At 55.7% G+C, this 16,661-nt stretch overlaps 1 protein-coding gene across 1 annotated transcript; it reads right to left on the reverse strand.

Annotated features, from left to right (window-relative positions):
• Nucleotides 1-42: 42 nt before the first annotated feature.
• Nucleotides 43-3,990, reverse strand: NEUROD2 (neuronal differentiation 2). Its single transcript, XM_037886986.2, has 2 exons — nt 3,719-3,990; nt 43-1,846 (listed from the first exon to the last, which is right to left on the reverse strand). Exon 2 carries the CDS (start codon nt 1,839-1,841, stop codon nt 771-773), a length of 1,071 nt encoding a protein of 356 aa, XP_037742914.1. The 5' UTR covers nt 1,842-1,846; nt 3,719-3,990; the 3' UTR covers nt 43-770.
• Nucleotides 3,991-16,661: the final 12,671 nt, after the last annotated feature.

Raw genomic sequence — 16,661 nt, forward strand, 5'->3', positions numbered from 1 at the left:
TTGCTTCTAAAAGTTCTTACTGCATCGAAATGCTGATTTGAAGAGGCAAACATTGTGTGTTTCTTCATTACACTTCCATGGGATCTTTTATTTAATCCTCGGAAAGAATATAGAATTCCCCTGGTCTGAGATAACCCCTTCTACAAGCATCCTGATAAATAAAATTAAAAAAAAAAACCCCAACGAGCTGGCATTGTTTAAAATTTACTTTGATGTGTTGCCAAACAATATACTTTACTTTTGAGGGGAGTGAAAATTGCTTTATTTCTCCATTCCTCCCCCCTTTTTTTACTGTCCACATTATGATTTTTTTTTTTAAATAGTGGTACGGGCTTTCTAATTTTCCAATTTTTTCTCCCTAAAACTCTCTTTCCATGTGGCCAGAATAGACACTTGTTCCAACCGACTGCAAACCCGAAGGCTAGCTTTTGTAACAATAATATTTGTACATTTTCTATATATATATATATTGCACCAAAGTAAATTTTCTTGTCCGTGTATACTCTGCCCTGGTCTGCTATCCTTGGGGGACAAGTAAAGGGGGATACTAGTTCACATACAGCCGTGAGTTGAGCAAAGTCTAGCTTTGTGTGTGTGTGTGTGTTACAGGGAGACACCTAACAATTGTACGTTCACAGTTTTGGGGCGGAGGAGACATTTAAAACCTAGAGCAGAATGGAAGTGGGTTTTTTTGGGGCGGGGGGAGAAGGGATTGCTATGTGCAGTCGGGGGTGGGGGTGGGGGATGGATTTCCAGTGGTCACGAGGGGGTTAATTATGGAAAAACGCATTGAGCTCTTCGTACATCGGGCCTCTGTCATGGTGCAGATGCATGTCGTAAGGCAGGATGTTCTCGGAGTGCACCCCCCCGCGCATCCCAGAGGAGCCAAACACCAGGTTGTGGCCGGCCGGCCGGGAGCTTGGCAGGGCAGAGTAATGCATAGAATAGTGGTAGTTTTTCTCGTGGTCCGGGGAAGAGTCTTGCTTGAGGGAAAAGTTGCCATTAATGCACAGTGGGGGGCTCAGGGGGGCGTCGTACTCCGAGCTGTTGTACTCTGGGGAGGCGTTCCCGTAGAGGCTCTCGTAGGTGGCGCAGTAGGCGTGTGTCCGCAGGGCGTGGGAGCTGGCCATGGTGCTGGACTGGCACTGGCTGCCGGAGAGCCGGGAGCACTGGTAGGTGTAAGGGTGCAGGGCAAAGGAAGAATTGGGGCCGTGGTACCTGGCGGCCTCCTGGCCTTGCTCCGTGAGGAAGTTCCGGGAGTTGAGCTGGAGGCAGCCGGCCACCAGGTTGGTGGTGGGCTGGGACAAGCCCTTGCACAGAGTCTGCACGTAGCTGACCAGGTCGGGCCGCTTGCCCGAGCGCAGGATCTCGGAGAGCGCCCAGATGTAGTTCTTGGCCAGCCGCAGCGTCTCGATTTTGGAGAGTTTCTGGGTCTTGGAGTAGCAGGGCACCACCTTGCGCAGGTTGTCCAGCGCCGCGTTCAGGTCGTGCATGCGGTTCCGCTCCCGCGCGTTGGCCTTCTGGCGCCGCAGCTTGGAGCGCTCCAGCCGGGCCTTGGTCATCTTCCTCTTCTTCGGGCCGCGCTTCTTGGGCCGGTCCCCTTCGGCCTCCTCCACCCCTTCCTCCTCCTCCTCCTCCTCCTCCTCCTCGTCCCCGCCTAGGTCCCCTTCCTCTTTGTTTTCGCCCAAGGAGCCTTCCCGCTGCTCCTCCTGCAGCGGGCAGCTTTTACCTTTCCGCTCCTCCTTGTCGCTGCGGTCATCCTCCTCGCACTCCTCCGCCCAGCTGGGGAATTTCTGCACGTCGGGGAGCAGGCTGGGCTCGCTGAACAGCCTCGTCAACATGATGGCTGGAGAGGGGAAACGGGGGAGGAGGGAGAGGAAACATTTTAGCCAGGCTCCTTCCCAACCCGCCCCCCCCCCCCCGGCTCATTGTCTCGGCTGCGTCCCGCCCCGGCGGCGATTCCGTCCCCTGACCCCTGTCTCGGCTGCCTGAAGCGGGGGCTCAGCAGCATCTCAGCCCCTGACCCGTGTGGGGGGGGGGGGGGTGACTGGCCAGCGATTCGATTTTTTTTTGCCGGGGGGGGGGGGACGCGATTTGCATTGGTGCTTCCCCAGGCGCCGAACCGGAGGGCCGGGGGGTGCAGTTGGCCATGGAGACGAAGCAGGGGGGCGGGGAGGGATGTTCGTTTGATGGCCATTCTGCCCTTGACTTTCCGCCCTGCAGTCAGCTGGTGAGAAACCCTCCCCACGCGGAACACACGCCGAGAGATGGAAACCCAGCGTGTGCTGGGAGGGTGGAGAAATTGCCATCGGAAGGACTGAGATACCCCTCCAGATCCCTCGTCAAAACGATCCAATCGTTTGGAAGTGTGATTACAATTAACTGGCTTCCCCATCGCCTTGCGACGGATCCCGGGAAAGGGCGTCTCGTTTGGTTGGTCGATTTGGGTTCACAATTCATTCTGAACTCCCGGTTATTTAAAAAAAAATTAAATTACTTTTTATTTTTATTTCCCGCCGTCTTTATTCCGTCCCGTTTGGCTCAGGGCTGGGATTTAAATGCTAGGAAACCGATTTCACCCCATTCGCGTCTCTCTCCCCCGCCCCACCTTCCCGGCTGATACTTCCTCCCCCTGGGTGTCAATTTCTGCTCCATTCATTGCGGGCCAAGACACTGCGAACACGCTTCAACTTTTCCTTCCGTGTGGGTCAGAGCAGACCCGTGTCCCCCCATCCTTCGCCCGTCTTGAAACAGGCGATCAGCTCATTCCCATTATTATGAATAACTCTGACCTCCCTCCCTTCTCCCCAGACCGGCCCGATCCGACCCACGGCACCCCCCCGACCCCGGCCCAGCTGTCCAACTTTGCATCCGATCACTGTCCCCTGCCCACGCCCCGTTTTTGCGGGTTCGCTCAAGCCCCCTGCACGGGGCGAGACATAATTCACACCCCAGCTGCGGCTCCCGATCAACCCCTCAGAGGCTGCTGCTAAAACCAAACCAGCGCAGTTAACGATTTTTTAAAAATAGAGACATTAAAAAATCCAACTGAAGAATCAAAATGCCCCTTCGAGGCCAGCCCTGCTCCCAGCCACGGGAGTGTCTTGCTAAAACTACGGAGTTTGCAGCGGGAGTGGGTTTCCCGCGAGCTGTAACTAGCAAATTCCCTCTGCTTTGCGAGGTTTATCTCGCCGCCGGAATCTTTCGCTCCAGCCAGGCGGCTGGAGGGAGATCTCATGTCAATTTGTGTGTGTCTGTCTGTGTGTGTGTGTGTGTGTGTCTGTCTGTGTCTCTGTCTGTGTGTGTCTGTGTGCAATTTTTTATTTTATTTTTTTAACCAGCAAAAAATTAAAGCCGGAGCCTTCTGATTTTGAAGACACCTCGCCTCCGTCAAAAAATAAAAAAAATCTCCGGCTTCATCTTTGTTCCTACCCGATGTGTGCAGATACACAGAGCTATCTGGTTCCCGGGTGGGACAACAGATGGAAGATAGTTTATTGGGTGTATTTTCATTTTTGTAGAGCGATGCCCTCTTAAATCGGGGGCATGTCAATGAGCCTCCCCTCCCCCCTCAACCAAAAAACAGATCGGATCTTAAAAAAAATAAATAAAGCCAGTTCTGGGGGAGAACCCCCCCACACACACGCCCCTGGAAGTTGCTTTTTATCCATTCAAGTTTCCAGCCCCGCACCCCCCCTGCACTTCTTACATAACTTACCTTCAAAGCTAACGGGGGGGATTCTTATTTCCTTGTCCCCAGCATCTTCTGGGACTCGGGCACTGCTCCTTAAGGTGCTCAGCTTTCTTCAGTGCGCTATCCAAAAGGAGGCGAGAGTGGCATCTCGACCAAGCAAAGGGGGTACCAGCTCTGATGCTCATGCCATATGGTTGGCACGTCATCGGCCGGAGCGATCACATGAGAGCCAATGATTGACATGCGCCTGCATTCAGGGAGATTTTTCTCTCTGGGGAAGGAGGAATCGCCATCTGTCACTCTGTAGTCCAAAAGAAAAAAAAAATTTTTTTTTTCCAAATCTACAGATCTGCCCACACGCTGCAAAATGGGACCACGGGCAAGGAAGCAGCGCGGGGGCTGAACAATGGGGTGTAGGGAGCGAGCCGGAGCAACGCCCCCCTGGAATGTGGGGGGCAGGCTCCTGTCGCGGGGGGGGCAGGGGGATGTTGGGGGGCTAGGGGGCTGCACCGAGGGACCCAGATCTAGCCCGGGCGGTTTGCAGGCTGCAAAAAAATGACAAGCCCCGCTCCCTCCCCAGATCTGCCACCAGCGAACCAGGGGAAGGAGCCCAGGCGGTAGCGGGGGGGGGGCACGGGGGAGGCTCCCAAATTTATGTCACCCCCACCCCCCGAGGAGGGCCCCAGAGCCAGGTGCCAGGGAAGGTTTCTAGCAGAGGACACTCCTTTCTGCTGTATCCAATCCCCACACAAGGTGGAATTGTGTCTGGGGAGGGGCTGTGTTATTGATTAGCTTCCCCCACCCTCACCCAACATACACACTAAGCAGGTTAGAGGGTAGGTAAATGTCTGGGCATTTGCCAATATTGTGCACAAAGGCTGCCCCCCATTCTCTCTCTCTCTCACACACACCCTCTGTCACACACACCCCTTCCTATATTTCACACCTCTCTCTCTCTCACACACACACACACCTTCCCCTGTTACACACACACACCCTCTCTCTCACACACACCCCTTCCTCTGTCTTTCTCTCCCCCACCCCCCCAACACACACACGGCTGAATTAACAATCCAGGAGCGTGGTTCTATTTTTTGGCTCTACCTGTAAAGAGAGGGATAAAATCAGGCCGCTCCCAGATTTGACCCAGGCTAGGAACAAGCCCCCGACTTTGTGAGGCATAATCACAGGGCCGGGCTTGCCAGCTAGGATGCTCGCTGCTGTCGTGTTTGCAAACTTGCAGTGGGTAATAACAGGGTAATGGCGAGCCCCCATACAGCATAATGGGGCGTCATTACTGCCTGTCTCAACGCACCCGCCTCCTTCTCAGCTGAGAAACAGCCACTCATCAAAGATCCCCAGGTGTCCACTCCCTTTTCTCCCTCTCTTTAAACCAGAGTGACCAATTCAGCAGCCGCTCCGGGTTATCGATAGAGGCTGAACTCTCCTGAGGGAGGCAGAGCTGGCCGATTCGGACGCCACCTTGGCGCCGAGGTACGGTTCGCCAGGCCTGTCGCAGGCCCCTGTGTAGGCCTTTCCCTGGACAAAGCCTGGGTGGGAAAGCAGGTGAGGCTGATCAAAGCTGATTGTGTGGCTTCACCTCCCCTTCTGCTTCGACAAATGTCTGCTGGGATGTGGTTCAAATCTCCCCTTCTGGGCTTCTGTCTTCCGCGCGAGATCCCAGGAACTGACCACAGGACGCAATGTCTCCCACGCCCAGCTGGCCGAATGAGGCACCCAGGTGATGAGACGGGCATTTTGTACCCTCCCGCTGAGCAAGTAGTAATAACCTAGGCATGTCCAGGCCCAGCTATGGCCCAGATCTGAGAGTGAGCCAGGCTCCTTGTCGGCCCCACGTAGGCCCAAGGTTTATTATCAACCAACTTCTGTATTCCAGAGAAGGCAGATCTTCAGGTGAAACGCGTCCCAAGAGGTGCCCCACCTTCGGGAACTGGCGTGAGAGCTGTTCGGCAGCAGAAGGGATTACGAAACAGGAGCTGGGACCATTGTCTGCCTGGATCACAGGTGTGTGTGAGTCACAAAGCCAGGGCCAGAGATGCAGGGGCTAGCGTGAATGGACACGTGTGTGCTCACGTACATGCCTACACACATAGAGGTGTACACGCATGTCCATGCATGGAGAAGCATGCGTGCTCACACGTGGTCACTCATACACGCTCACACGTTTTCCCATGCACACACACCCGCCCAAGCGAGGCCTGCTCTGTGAACATTGAAAGAGCCGAGAGCCTATTGGCACCTTGAAGATAACCCCCTGCCTCGAGGGGGCTCGGCGGGGCCGGAAGGGACCATGGGAGGTCAGCAAGGGGCCAAGTGAGCCGTTCCTGGTGAGCATTTGTCCAGCTTGTTCTTAAAACCCCCCCATCGACGGGGATCCCACAGCTTCACTACCCGTATCTCTGCACCAGGCTGTGCAGACCCAGCACTGCCATGCATTTCGCTGGGGGAAGGCAACCCCCAGATCTCCCCTTCGCCCCACTCCCCGTTTCTCGCCTCGGCCCCGGTCGGGGCTCGCCCGCACCACCTGGCCCCCGGCCTCAGCCCACGCCTCCGTCCGTCTTCCGCTCGCCCTTGGCCATGGATTTATTTATTTATTTTGCCTTCAAGACTGCGCGGTTGCCGAGTGACTGGGAAATGCTCACTCCCCTTCTGCTCTGCTGCTCCCGCGTTGTGGAGATTGAAATTGATTTTCCTCGTCTTAGCATATTAAGATCCAAAGTGTGTCTCTCGACCCGTCTCCCGAGAGCACGAACTGGCATCCACCGCAGAGGGGAGGGAGGTGGCAGCTTGCGAGGGCACCAGACGCAGCAGCATCCGGAGCGTTCGCTCAAGCAGGCTGCCTCTCCGGCGCAGCTCTCGTGCAGGGAGCCGATGCCCCCCATCACGTGAGCGCCCGCAGCACACAGGGAGGATGGAGCCAGCGGAGGCTTGTTTACGGAGTCACCTCGCCCATCTAAGAGCCAGGAGGAAAGTCAGGGCCCGATTCCCTTTGCCTCGCACCTTGCGTTGTCATTTAAACTAGGACGGGAGGGGGGGGGGGTGTGCAGACGCGCCCACCTTGGCCGTCTCTCCATCCCCTCCTCCATGAGGGCTCACAAGAGGTCACGAGCCAAGGTCAGGCCCATGGGGCAGCCTGAGTCTCCAGCCCAAATATACCGGTGCCAGCTGGTCAGAGGACGGGCAAAGTCCTGCAACTTGTATCCTTTCCTCACCAACTGCTATACCAGCCCATCAAACCCCGTTACCGACATGAGTGAATTTAGCCTCGCAAGCTGCCCGGTGTTCCCACCCTCATTTTTCAGAAGGGGAAACTGAGGCACAGATGGGGGAAACGCCTTGCTGAAGGTCATGTAGTGTGTCAGTGCTGGAGCCAGGAGTGGAACCCAGGAGTCCTGCCTCTCCAACCTCACCTCTTTATATCCCTCCTTCCTACTACAGATGGGAGTTACAGGGGCCTGAGTTCGAGCTCCACCGCTGACTCGCTGAGTGACCTTGCGGGGGTCACCCCCTTGTGCCTCAGTTTCCCTCCCCATCCTAGATCTAGTCTGTTTGGACTGTAAGCTCTTTGGGGCAGGGACTGTCGCTCGGTATGAATCTGGACTGTGCCCGGCACAATGGGGCTTCAGTTTGGCTGGGGCCTGTAGACGTCATTGCACTATAAATAATAACAAATGATAAATATTCTGTGGCGCTAAAATGTAGCCACCAAACTAGGCAATGGACAAGGGGCAAGTCCACTGGGGTCTTGGCTATTGCTGTTAGGTTACGCAGCCAGAAGCTACGGTGATGGGCAGCTGTATAAAACCCTGAGAGAGCGACTGAAAGATACAAAAGGCCCGATTCTCAGCGATGCCCAGGCCCCCTGATGCCCACTGTAGGTGCCTTAAAGCGGATATAGATTATGAAGGTAAGAGACCAAGGAAGTCACGGTTCCAGGGCAGACTGGCTGGGGGAGGAAGTGACTTAAAAAGCTCCACCCAAGAAGCAGCTTAGGGACTAAGGAGATGGCATTAAAAACCCCTCAAACTCGGGGGGAAGCCACCAGAAGCTCAAAACGGGAGTCCAGTCAAGTCCACTGACCTGAAAAGGAGCGACTGGGCTTTGCGAGTGGCCTGGGCTCATCAGCATGCATGGCCGCTCCGAGAGAGAAGGAAGCAGAGACATGAAAAAGGAAGAGCGGATAAAAGGAGAGCTGCGAGATGGAAACCAAAACGCGTCTTAATTGTGCTGTGGACTTTCTCTAATGGATAGCTCCCTTTTCCCCCCCTCCCCCACTTCCTCGCTGGCCCCCTCCCCAAGCCACCCTGGGAGTAGCAGCTGGCAGTTGGCCTGAGATGCAGATGTGGCCAGTGCAGGGTGGCATCAATCCCCCCCTTCTTCCCCCCGGACACATGGGGCTGATTTTCAGAGGGTTAATTCCTCCACGCCTCCCCCTGCTGCTCCCACTCAAATGTTCAGCAGAATCCAGCTGCTACGTAGACACCTAAACAAGGGGCTGCTTGTCCCCAGGGCTCAAACCCAAGGGTGCTTTTTGGACAAACCCACACCGTGTCAGTGTGCTCTCCTGGATTGTGTCTGCCAGTCGTCTCGGGGTGTCGGTATTTGCGGGTACCAATGAAGGGAAGGTGGATTCTTCCTCCCTGGCACTGTGGTCCAGGTCTGCATGCCTTCAGAGAATTGCACCCCCACCCCACATTGTGCCTTCAATTATAGGCAGGTGCCCAAAGTAAGGCCAGGTTTTAGACAGCAGGCCTCTCGTTAGCCAGACGCCCAAGCAGCTGCGGGACCCATGACCCCCGCAGCGCATCTCATCTGGGCATGATTCACATTTTCCCTTGTATTACGGTAGCACCCAAAGGCCCCCGTCATGAGCCAGGTGCTGCACCCAGAACAAAGAGCTGGTGCCCAGCAGGAAGAATTTACGGTCTAAGGCACCAGGTATGTACAACGGGACCTGTGCTGTGTGGAACAGGGTGCCGCACTTTGTCCCCAGTGTTTTAGGAGCCAGGTAATTGCTGGTCCTTTAGCTCCCAGAGCTGGTCTCTGCCCGTACAGCTGCAGATCCCGCCTCAGGCCTTCAGGTGACCCGAGCCAGGGAGTTGCTTTGCGTGTGGCAGACCGGGCCCTTCGTTCTGGACAGCTCAGCTGTTGTCTGCGGCGCACAGGTGAGCCCCGGGGATGGCTCAGCTGATGTGCGAGCAGCGAGGGCAGGCTGCTCCCAAACCCCACACGTGCCCACTACCTGATACCTGGTGGGCTAGTCAGCTGTCCCAGGGAGGGGGGCTTTCACCCCTCCCCTCCTCACAGGGTGGCGGGCCCCTTTAAGTGAGGCTGGTCCTGCTCCCCAGATGACCAGGCAGGTACACCCAGCTTGGGCCTGACGAGGGCTGGGACGACAGCTTAGGCAGGGGATCAGAGGAGAAATGCCTGGCAGTAGGAGTGTGGCCGGAGTGGCCAAGGGGAAGGCCCTGAAGAGAGCTGAGGGGTCGGGGGGGGGGAGAGTTAGCTCCTGTGGTGATTATCCTGGAGGGGGGCCAGAAAGAGAAGGGCTGGGGAAGCTGCTTGGAAGGAAGGTAAGCTGGCAGGCTGGGAGAGGCGGGGGGAACTGGGCGCTATGAAGGGCTGTGAATTGATTCCCCTGGGGTGGGAGGAGATCCTCTGGGTTTCCTTTTTCATTGTTGGAAGAACCCTGAGGCCCCGTGCCCAGGAAAGTTCCCCAAAGAACCTGGTGCAGAGAGGAAGGGGATGACTGAGGACTTTAAGATGAGCTGTAACTTGCTTTAAGGCAGTGGGGTGGGAGGTGGGAGCCCAGGATTAGGATAGCAGGGGGATGTCAGGTCAGAACGAGGGGCCCTGGCAGAGCTGGTTCAGGGAGCACAGGGTGGGGCTAGTGGGAGGTGGGGTGGGAGCTGTGGATCGGGATGAGGGGCCCTGGCAGATCTGGAAAGGGGGCCAAGGGCTGGGATAGCGGGGGGTGGAGTGGGGGCTGTGGATCGGGATGAGGGGCACTGCAGATCTGGGGATGGAGCCCGGGGCTGGGCTAGCCAGGGACTGCGGGGCTCCCGTTTGGTGTCCTTGTGGCCATTCCCCCCTCTGGATGGGGGTGTTTGTCGTTGGCCTCGGATCTGAACAGCCCATCTCGCTGGCTTGGGCCGGTTCAGCTCAGTGAAGCCGTGTGGGGAATTGGGCTCCCACCAGGTGTCTGCGGGACACGAGTTTGCTGGGTCTCCACCCGGCTCCCACATCACGACGAGGCCACTGGCACCGATTGGCCCCTTTGCTGGCAGCCTCAGCAGAGCCCATGGGCTGCCTCTGTCCTCCTGGCACCTTGCCACCCTGTCCAGGTGAGATCTGATGCCAATGGGGCACGGGTGGGGGGGGTTCACCTCGTCACTGCCCATGCTGCATGCACTTCCCATGGGGTAGAACAGGGGTGACCCTCAGGCCTTGAGGCCCAGCAGTGGACCCTCCGCAGGGACAACATGAGCCACCGGGCTGCCCTGACACCCGAGTGGAGCCGACTTCATGGCTCTTTCTTGCTTCTTCCTAGCTGAGCCCTTACCCTGCAAGCTGCAGTTGGGGGCGAAGCGGGGGGAGCCCAGGCAGTGCCAGATGGCCACATGGCAATATTTCTGGCTACAGATAGATCGATGGGATAATGTGTGTAATGGAACCACTGTCAGGGAAAATGGCAGAGGAGGGGGAGAGAGAGAGAAACCTCCCCCCCATCCATCCAGCCCCCCCCACCGGTGAATAAACGAGGCCAGGGCCCGGGATCCCTGCAGGGTCCGATTCTTAATGCCGCTTCCCCCGATTCCCCTCGACACAGATGTTCCTAATGGGCTCGAATCCTATTAAGATCCCGATGGCTGTGCGCCGTCATCCTGCGGGGCCTTAAAAATAGATGGGAGCCGCAAGAGCGGGTGCTGCGTTTAAGGGGATCTGGCCATCAGCCAAGCTGGGGGAGGGAGGGGCTTCTTCTCTGGAGGCAGCGTGGCCCAGTGGCTAAAGCACAGGGCTCCTGCCTCCCACTAGACTGGGGCTCTAGTCCCACCTCTGCCACTGACCTCCAGAGGGTCACAACCCTGTGCTGTGCCTCGGTTTCCCCACCTGAAACAGGTGGCTAATGCTGCAGACCCACCTGTGTTTTGAGATCTGTGAAGACGAAGGGCTATAGACTAACTGCCGCCATTCTTCATCAGTCGATCTGACAGGGCTTCCCTAAGGAGGGGAGTATCATTATCCCCATTCTACAGATGGGGAAACTGAGGCACAGAGAGGGGAAGGGACTTGTCTTAGGCCAGCCAGTCAGTGGGCAGAGCCAGACTAGAACCCAGGCCTGCTGAAATCCAGTTCAGTGCTCTATCCACTAGGCCACAAGGCTCTGAGGTGCAACAGCCATTGGGTCTGACTAGCTAGTCCATGCCCCAAAGAGCCCACCAAGTGTCTGTACAGAGGGTGTCTGGCCCATAGTGGGGGCTTCTAGGCAGGCACTATGGTAATAATTCTTGTTATTCGCAGGCCAAGCTTCTGGTCCCAGGAGAGACCCAGGCTGGGAGCCTGTGGGCTAAGCCCCTGGGAGGGGAGAAGCAGCCTTGCAGAAACATGCAGTGACCTACCTGGCTAATCTACAAAGTGGGGTGAGCTTTTGTGTTGGAGCAAAATATCTGGGGGGGCTGTAGGTCTTCAGTGCTGGCCCCACAATGGGTTGGGTTGGTTTGCCGAAAACTGAACATTTGGGGTTTAAAAAGAAGGGGGGGATTCCGTGTCCAACCCCCCAATGTTTTTCCATAGGAAACTGTTGACTAACGTGAGGGTTTTGTTTGTTTGTGGTTGAAATTTTCCTTGGGAGGGAAAAAAAAAACCTCCCTCCCCCCCCAGCTGTACGAATTGATGATTGTTATCGTGTGTTAGAGTGGTGCCCAGAGGCCCCCAGCTGAGATTGGGGCCCCGTTGTGTTTGGTGCTGTACAAACCCATGGGGGGGGGGGAGACAGTCCCCGCCCTGAAGAACCTAGAATCTAAATCAGCAAGACTGAAAAAGGACGGCTCCTCACCCCCCCCCCCTTTTCCAGGGCTGGGGAAACTGAGGCAGGCACCCACACAGGAATCCATCAGGCGACTGATTCTGAGCTAGTGTCAGCGGGAGGCGGGGGCTTTTGGAAAGGACTTGAACAATGAGAGGGCAGCGGAGGGGAGTGTTAGCAGTGGAAGGGGCGACGCGGATGTGAGTGAGGAAGCTGGTGAGACACTGCAGGGGGTGGATAATGGGGTCCATAGACATCGACAAGGGGGTAAGTGCTGGGCTCTGTAGAGTGGGACTGGAGAAAGAGGTTCAGGTTTCAGCTAGGGCCGAGTTTGTGGCTAGGAGAGCTCCCTGCAGCTAACGCCACCCCTTCTCCCGGCCTCCCCAAATTTGCTGTTGCAAGAGGCAGTATGGCCTTGTGTAGAGATCACTGGACTGGCACTTGGGAGAGCTGGGTTCTATTCCTGGTTCTGCCACTGGCCTGCTGGGTGGCCTCAAGCAGGTTGCGTCCCTGCTGCGTGCCTTAGTTTCCCCCTCTGTAAAATGAGGATGATGGTCCCACTCTCCTGTATAAAATGCTTCGAGCTCTCCTGACGCACAGGGGGATAGGGAGTATTCCCTAGCTCTTTCCACGGATCTCAGAATGCTTCCTTAATCATTACCCTCCTGTTACAGTTGAGGAAACTGAGGCACAGCAAAGGGGAGGTGCCCTTACAGTGCCTCGCACGATGGGAGCCCTCTCCAGGTGAGGCCTGCAGGGGCAGAGATGGCAACGAGCCCATTTGCTCTGCCGACTCGGGTTGCAATGTTGGCGAGTGGCGCGCTCGGCTCTGCCCTTCCTGTGGTGCTAATTCCAATGGCCCAACTTGATGATCATACACATTGTAAGGAGAGTGATCACTTTAGACAAGCTATTACCAGCAGGAGAGTGGGGTGGGGGAGAGAAAACCTTTTGTAGTGGTAAACACCCATTTTTTCATGGTTTGTGTGTATAAAAAGATCTTCTGTACTTTCCACAGTATGCATCCGATGAAGTGAGCTGTAGCTCACGAAAGCTTATGCTCAAATAAATTGGTTAGTCTCTAAGGTGCCACAAGTCCTCCTTTTCTTTTTGTATCAATTGTGTTGCTGTCTCTGATCTCTATCTCCCTGCAGCCGGCGCCGCTCGGAAGCTCCTGGCTCTGCTTCCCAGCGGAGCTAACCCTGTGCTCCTGCTGGGGCCGCGCTCCCGGGCCTTGCCGCATTCCCGCGCCAGCATTTCCAGGCTGGCCTGGCCTGTTTGTCTTCCTGCTTCCCGGAGGAAATTCTCCTTGTTTTCAGGCGCGGCTGGATCCAATAAAGCCCAGAGATCAGCTCCAGGCCTTGATCCTGACCCAGCAACCAACTGGGCACTCACCTAGGCCAAGGGGGGAAGGCGGGTGAGCCAGAGTTTAGCTGATCCCCCCCCACACACCTGCTCCCCATGCTCTGTCTCTCTGGCCACTCGCTTGCACGTTCTCAGCCAGTGAGACGGCTCCTCCGGGGAGACTGGCAGGGCTGGCAGCCAGTCTGCCTTCCCGGCTAGAGGCCGGCAACTCCTTCTGTTGCTGCTCAATCTCTCGCCTGGGGGGTGGCAGCTGTGTCTGGGGGGAGGAGGGGGCTGAAGGGGCTATATGGCCCCTGTCTGTGAGGGGCAAGGGAGGGGCCCGTGCTGCCAAAAAAGGCAGGTGAGGGGGGGTGAAAGGGAAGGAAACTTGAGAGCAGGTTCAGTGCTCTTGGGAGGGAGAGATCAACGCAGGGCGATTAGAGCTGGGCACATTCAGGGTCCCAATAGGCATGGATCGGGCGATGCCCCTCAGTTGTGACCCACAGCCCCCTGCTACCCCAACCCTGGGCTCCCCACTCCCACAGCTGTGGCAGCGTCCCTCAACCCAGACCTTTGGCGCCTACTCCCGTGTGCCCGCCCCATCCACTGCTCTGGGCGGCAGGACAGCAATCCCTAACCCCCCTGGCCTAACAACAGGTGTTTACGTGAATCCATGAAAGCCGTTAGGGATCTGGTTTGTGCCTCCTGCACTTTTAAACAGGTGAGCTCTCCCTCCCTACCTGTGGGAGGCGCCCTGCTGGGAGTCAGTTCAAAGAGCCAGTCGCTCCCCCTACGTTCGCTCTCAGGGAGACTTTATATTCGTTCTTTCTTTGCTTTCCTTAACTACAAAGCAAACTCCCATGCAGTCTGTATGCGCAGGACCCGCTCGCTGTGTGTGGGAGAACTAGTGGAGGCTGCCTGCCCTTCTGTATTGCCGTAGCACCCCCCGTTAGGACCCCACTGCGCTAGGTGCTGTACAAAACGCAGGATGAGAGACCGTCCCTGCCCCAAAGAGCTCAGTCTTCGCTACGGCCATGAGATCCCAGAAGCCACTTCTTATAGGGGCCATGGTCCTGCGCCACCTAGTGGACCCTGCTGGGATCTAACAGGAAGTGGATGAGCAGCACCATGGCAAACAGCTGCTCCGTCAATGAAATTCTACGAGCCTCGATTCTTCAGTCAAGCGAAGTCCCCAAACCCCCCAGGCTCCCACCAACTGCCTCCTCCACTCCCATTTCATTCCCTAGAGCTCCCTCTATGGTCTGAGAATGTGCAGGAAATTCGCTCCTCCGGCTGAGCACCGGGACAGCTCATGGCATGAAAGCGCTTTGGAGAGGGCTGATCGTAGAGGAACTGAGGCACAGAGAGGGGACGCAACATAGCAGGTCAGTGTCAGAGCCAAGCGTAGAACTCAGGAGTCCTGACTGCCCAGTTAATGCCCTAGCTGCTGGATCACACTGTCCCTCCTCTCTTCCCCGCCCCCAACCAATAGACACCACACAAAGGCTGTGTGTGTGACTGGTCCCTGGGCACTGGTAGCCCCACAGGAAGCAGACAACACACAGAAGAGTCCCACCACAGACTTAAAACAGGATCCAAGGCCTCGGTAGGTTTCCTGTTGCATCTGATCTCATCTCGGCTTCAGCACCGTTGTCCTCCTGAAAATCCTGCTTTCTCTGTGCCCGGTTTCCCGGCCAGTTTAACTGAGGCAGGGAGGTCGGCTCCCTTCCCCAAGATCACGCATAGGGGCATTTCAACTCCCCTGGCCGGTGGCCCTTTCCTACAATCCCCTGGACCAGAGGAACCTAGTAATTGCTGTAGTGAATCAGACCAATAGCTCATCTAGCCCCGTAACCTGTGGCACACAGCGGCCAGCAATGGCAAGGTGCAAGAACCCCAGCAGTGATTGGGCTGACCTGCCCCTAGGGGACGTTTCCTCCTGACCCCTGTCAGTTAGAGGTTGGTCTATGCCCTGAAGCATGTGGGTTTGTAATGCCTCCAAAGCTTTTGGCTATTTTTAACTCTTACTTATTACAACTCCGCCTAGTCCTGTTCTCCATATAAATGTCTGATTTTCCCCTTCCCCCTAATCCCACTAAGCTCCTGGACTCAACGTGTGGCAGTGAGTTCCGCTGGCTGATTGCACAGGGCATGAAAAAGCATCTCATCTGTTTTAAATGGGCCACCTTGCCATGCCATCCACTGTCCCTGGCTGTTGTACTGTGAGACCAGGCCTACATTTTGCCAGCTCCTGGACCTTTCATTATCATGCCCCTGCTGATCACGAGCAATCTGTTTCCCTTGTATTTAACACTCACAGACAATCTCAAACCCCAGTGATTCAGGCTAGGGCCGTGCTTCATTTGGAAGAATTTTTCAAGTGATACCTGTGCAGCCCCTCCCTCTACACTCTGTGGCCTGGGATCTATTCAGTGAAAAGAGGCATTTAAAAAAATTAATGAGTTCTGCTAATTGCTTCCCTCCTTGGTAAATGAAGGCAAGTCTAGCAACCCCGCCCAAAGTTTGTGCCTTCCTTTGCTTGCCTGACATGGTTAATAGCATTAGCCTCAATTGCAAACTGTCTGGAGCAATGGATGGCTTGAGAGTTTGTACAGCACCATTCACAATAGGTTGTTGGTCCCTCATCAAGACTGTGGTTAATTATTAGTATTTATTATTATGTATTACTGCAGCACCTAGGAGCAGCCCCCTCCCCCCCCGTGCCCACCACCTTACAAACACAGAACAATGAGATGGTCCCACCCCCCAAAAAAGCGTACAACCAAAGTCAGGTTCGGGTTTGGTCTAAAGTGCTCCTGTATTATAAATCTAGTGCTCTCCCATGACACTGACGGTATAGTTTGAACGGAACCTATTGCAAAGATCTTTTTAGAGTACCTGTATTCACCCCATCAGGTACCGCCTGAGCATCCTCAGGAGGTGGGCAAGTATTGTTATCCCTATTTTACAGAGGGGGAAATCAGGGCCCAGAGTGAAGAAGTGACTCGTCCGAGGTCACACACAGAGCCTCTTGTGGAGCTGGGAATCGAAGCCAGATCTCCCGGCCTCGTGCCTACGTTACCTTAGGCAGTGCTGTGACCAGAAGCAACCTCACCTGGTGCTGTGTTAGATAAGCTGTGAGATGTGTATCTCCAGCCATGAGGCACGTTATTCCCAGCCCACTCCGTTCTGACAGCGGTTACGTTTGTAACTGGACAATTCCCAAGTCGTTATCTGCATAATTAATACTGGCTGTGTCTTTAAAAATTGTTTACAAGTCCCAGGGTGAGTTGTGTAATTGTCAAGTCTGGGATAAAGCAGGTCTCTGGGTCTGGCAATCTTGGGCAGGGGCTGGCCCCCTGGGTTTGGGGAGGGGGCCCCCTGGGTTGAGAGGGAGAAGGTGTTCGCTGTTTGGGGTGGGGAGAGCAGGGGACAGTGAGAGAGACCATGAATGAAAGAACCTAGAAGAACATGAATGGATGGCAAGAAAAAAATCCTGATCCTCTTAAAGTGAAATACCAGCCAGTGTTGTAATAGGAACAATATTGTCACCCCTTCTGCTGATACTGGCATCCC

Source organism: Chelonia mydas, chromosome 27 (assembly GCF_015237465.2).
Source record: "Chelonia mydas isolate rCheMyd1 chromosome 27, rCheMyd1.pri.v2, whole genome shotgun sequence".
In the NCBI taxonomy this organism is placed as follows: Eukaryota; Metazoa; Chordata; order Testudines; family Cheloniidae; genus Chelonia; species Chelonia mydas.

What these genes read in the sequence shown, in the direction of transcription:
- NEUROD2 (XM_037886986.2), bottom strand. Translation starts at nt 1,841, where the DNA reads ATGTTGACGAGGCTGTTCAGCGAGCCCAGCCTGCTCCCCGACGTGCAG.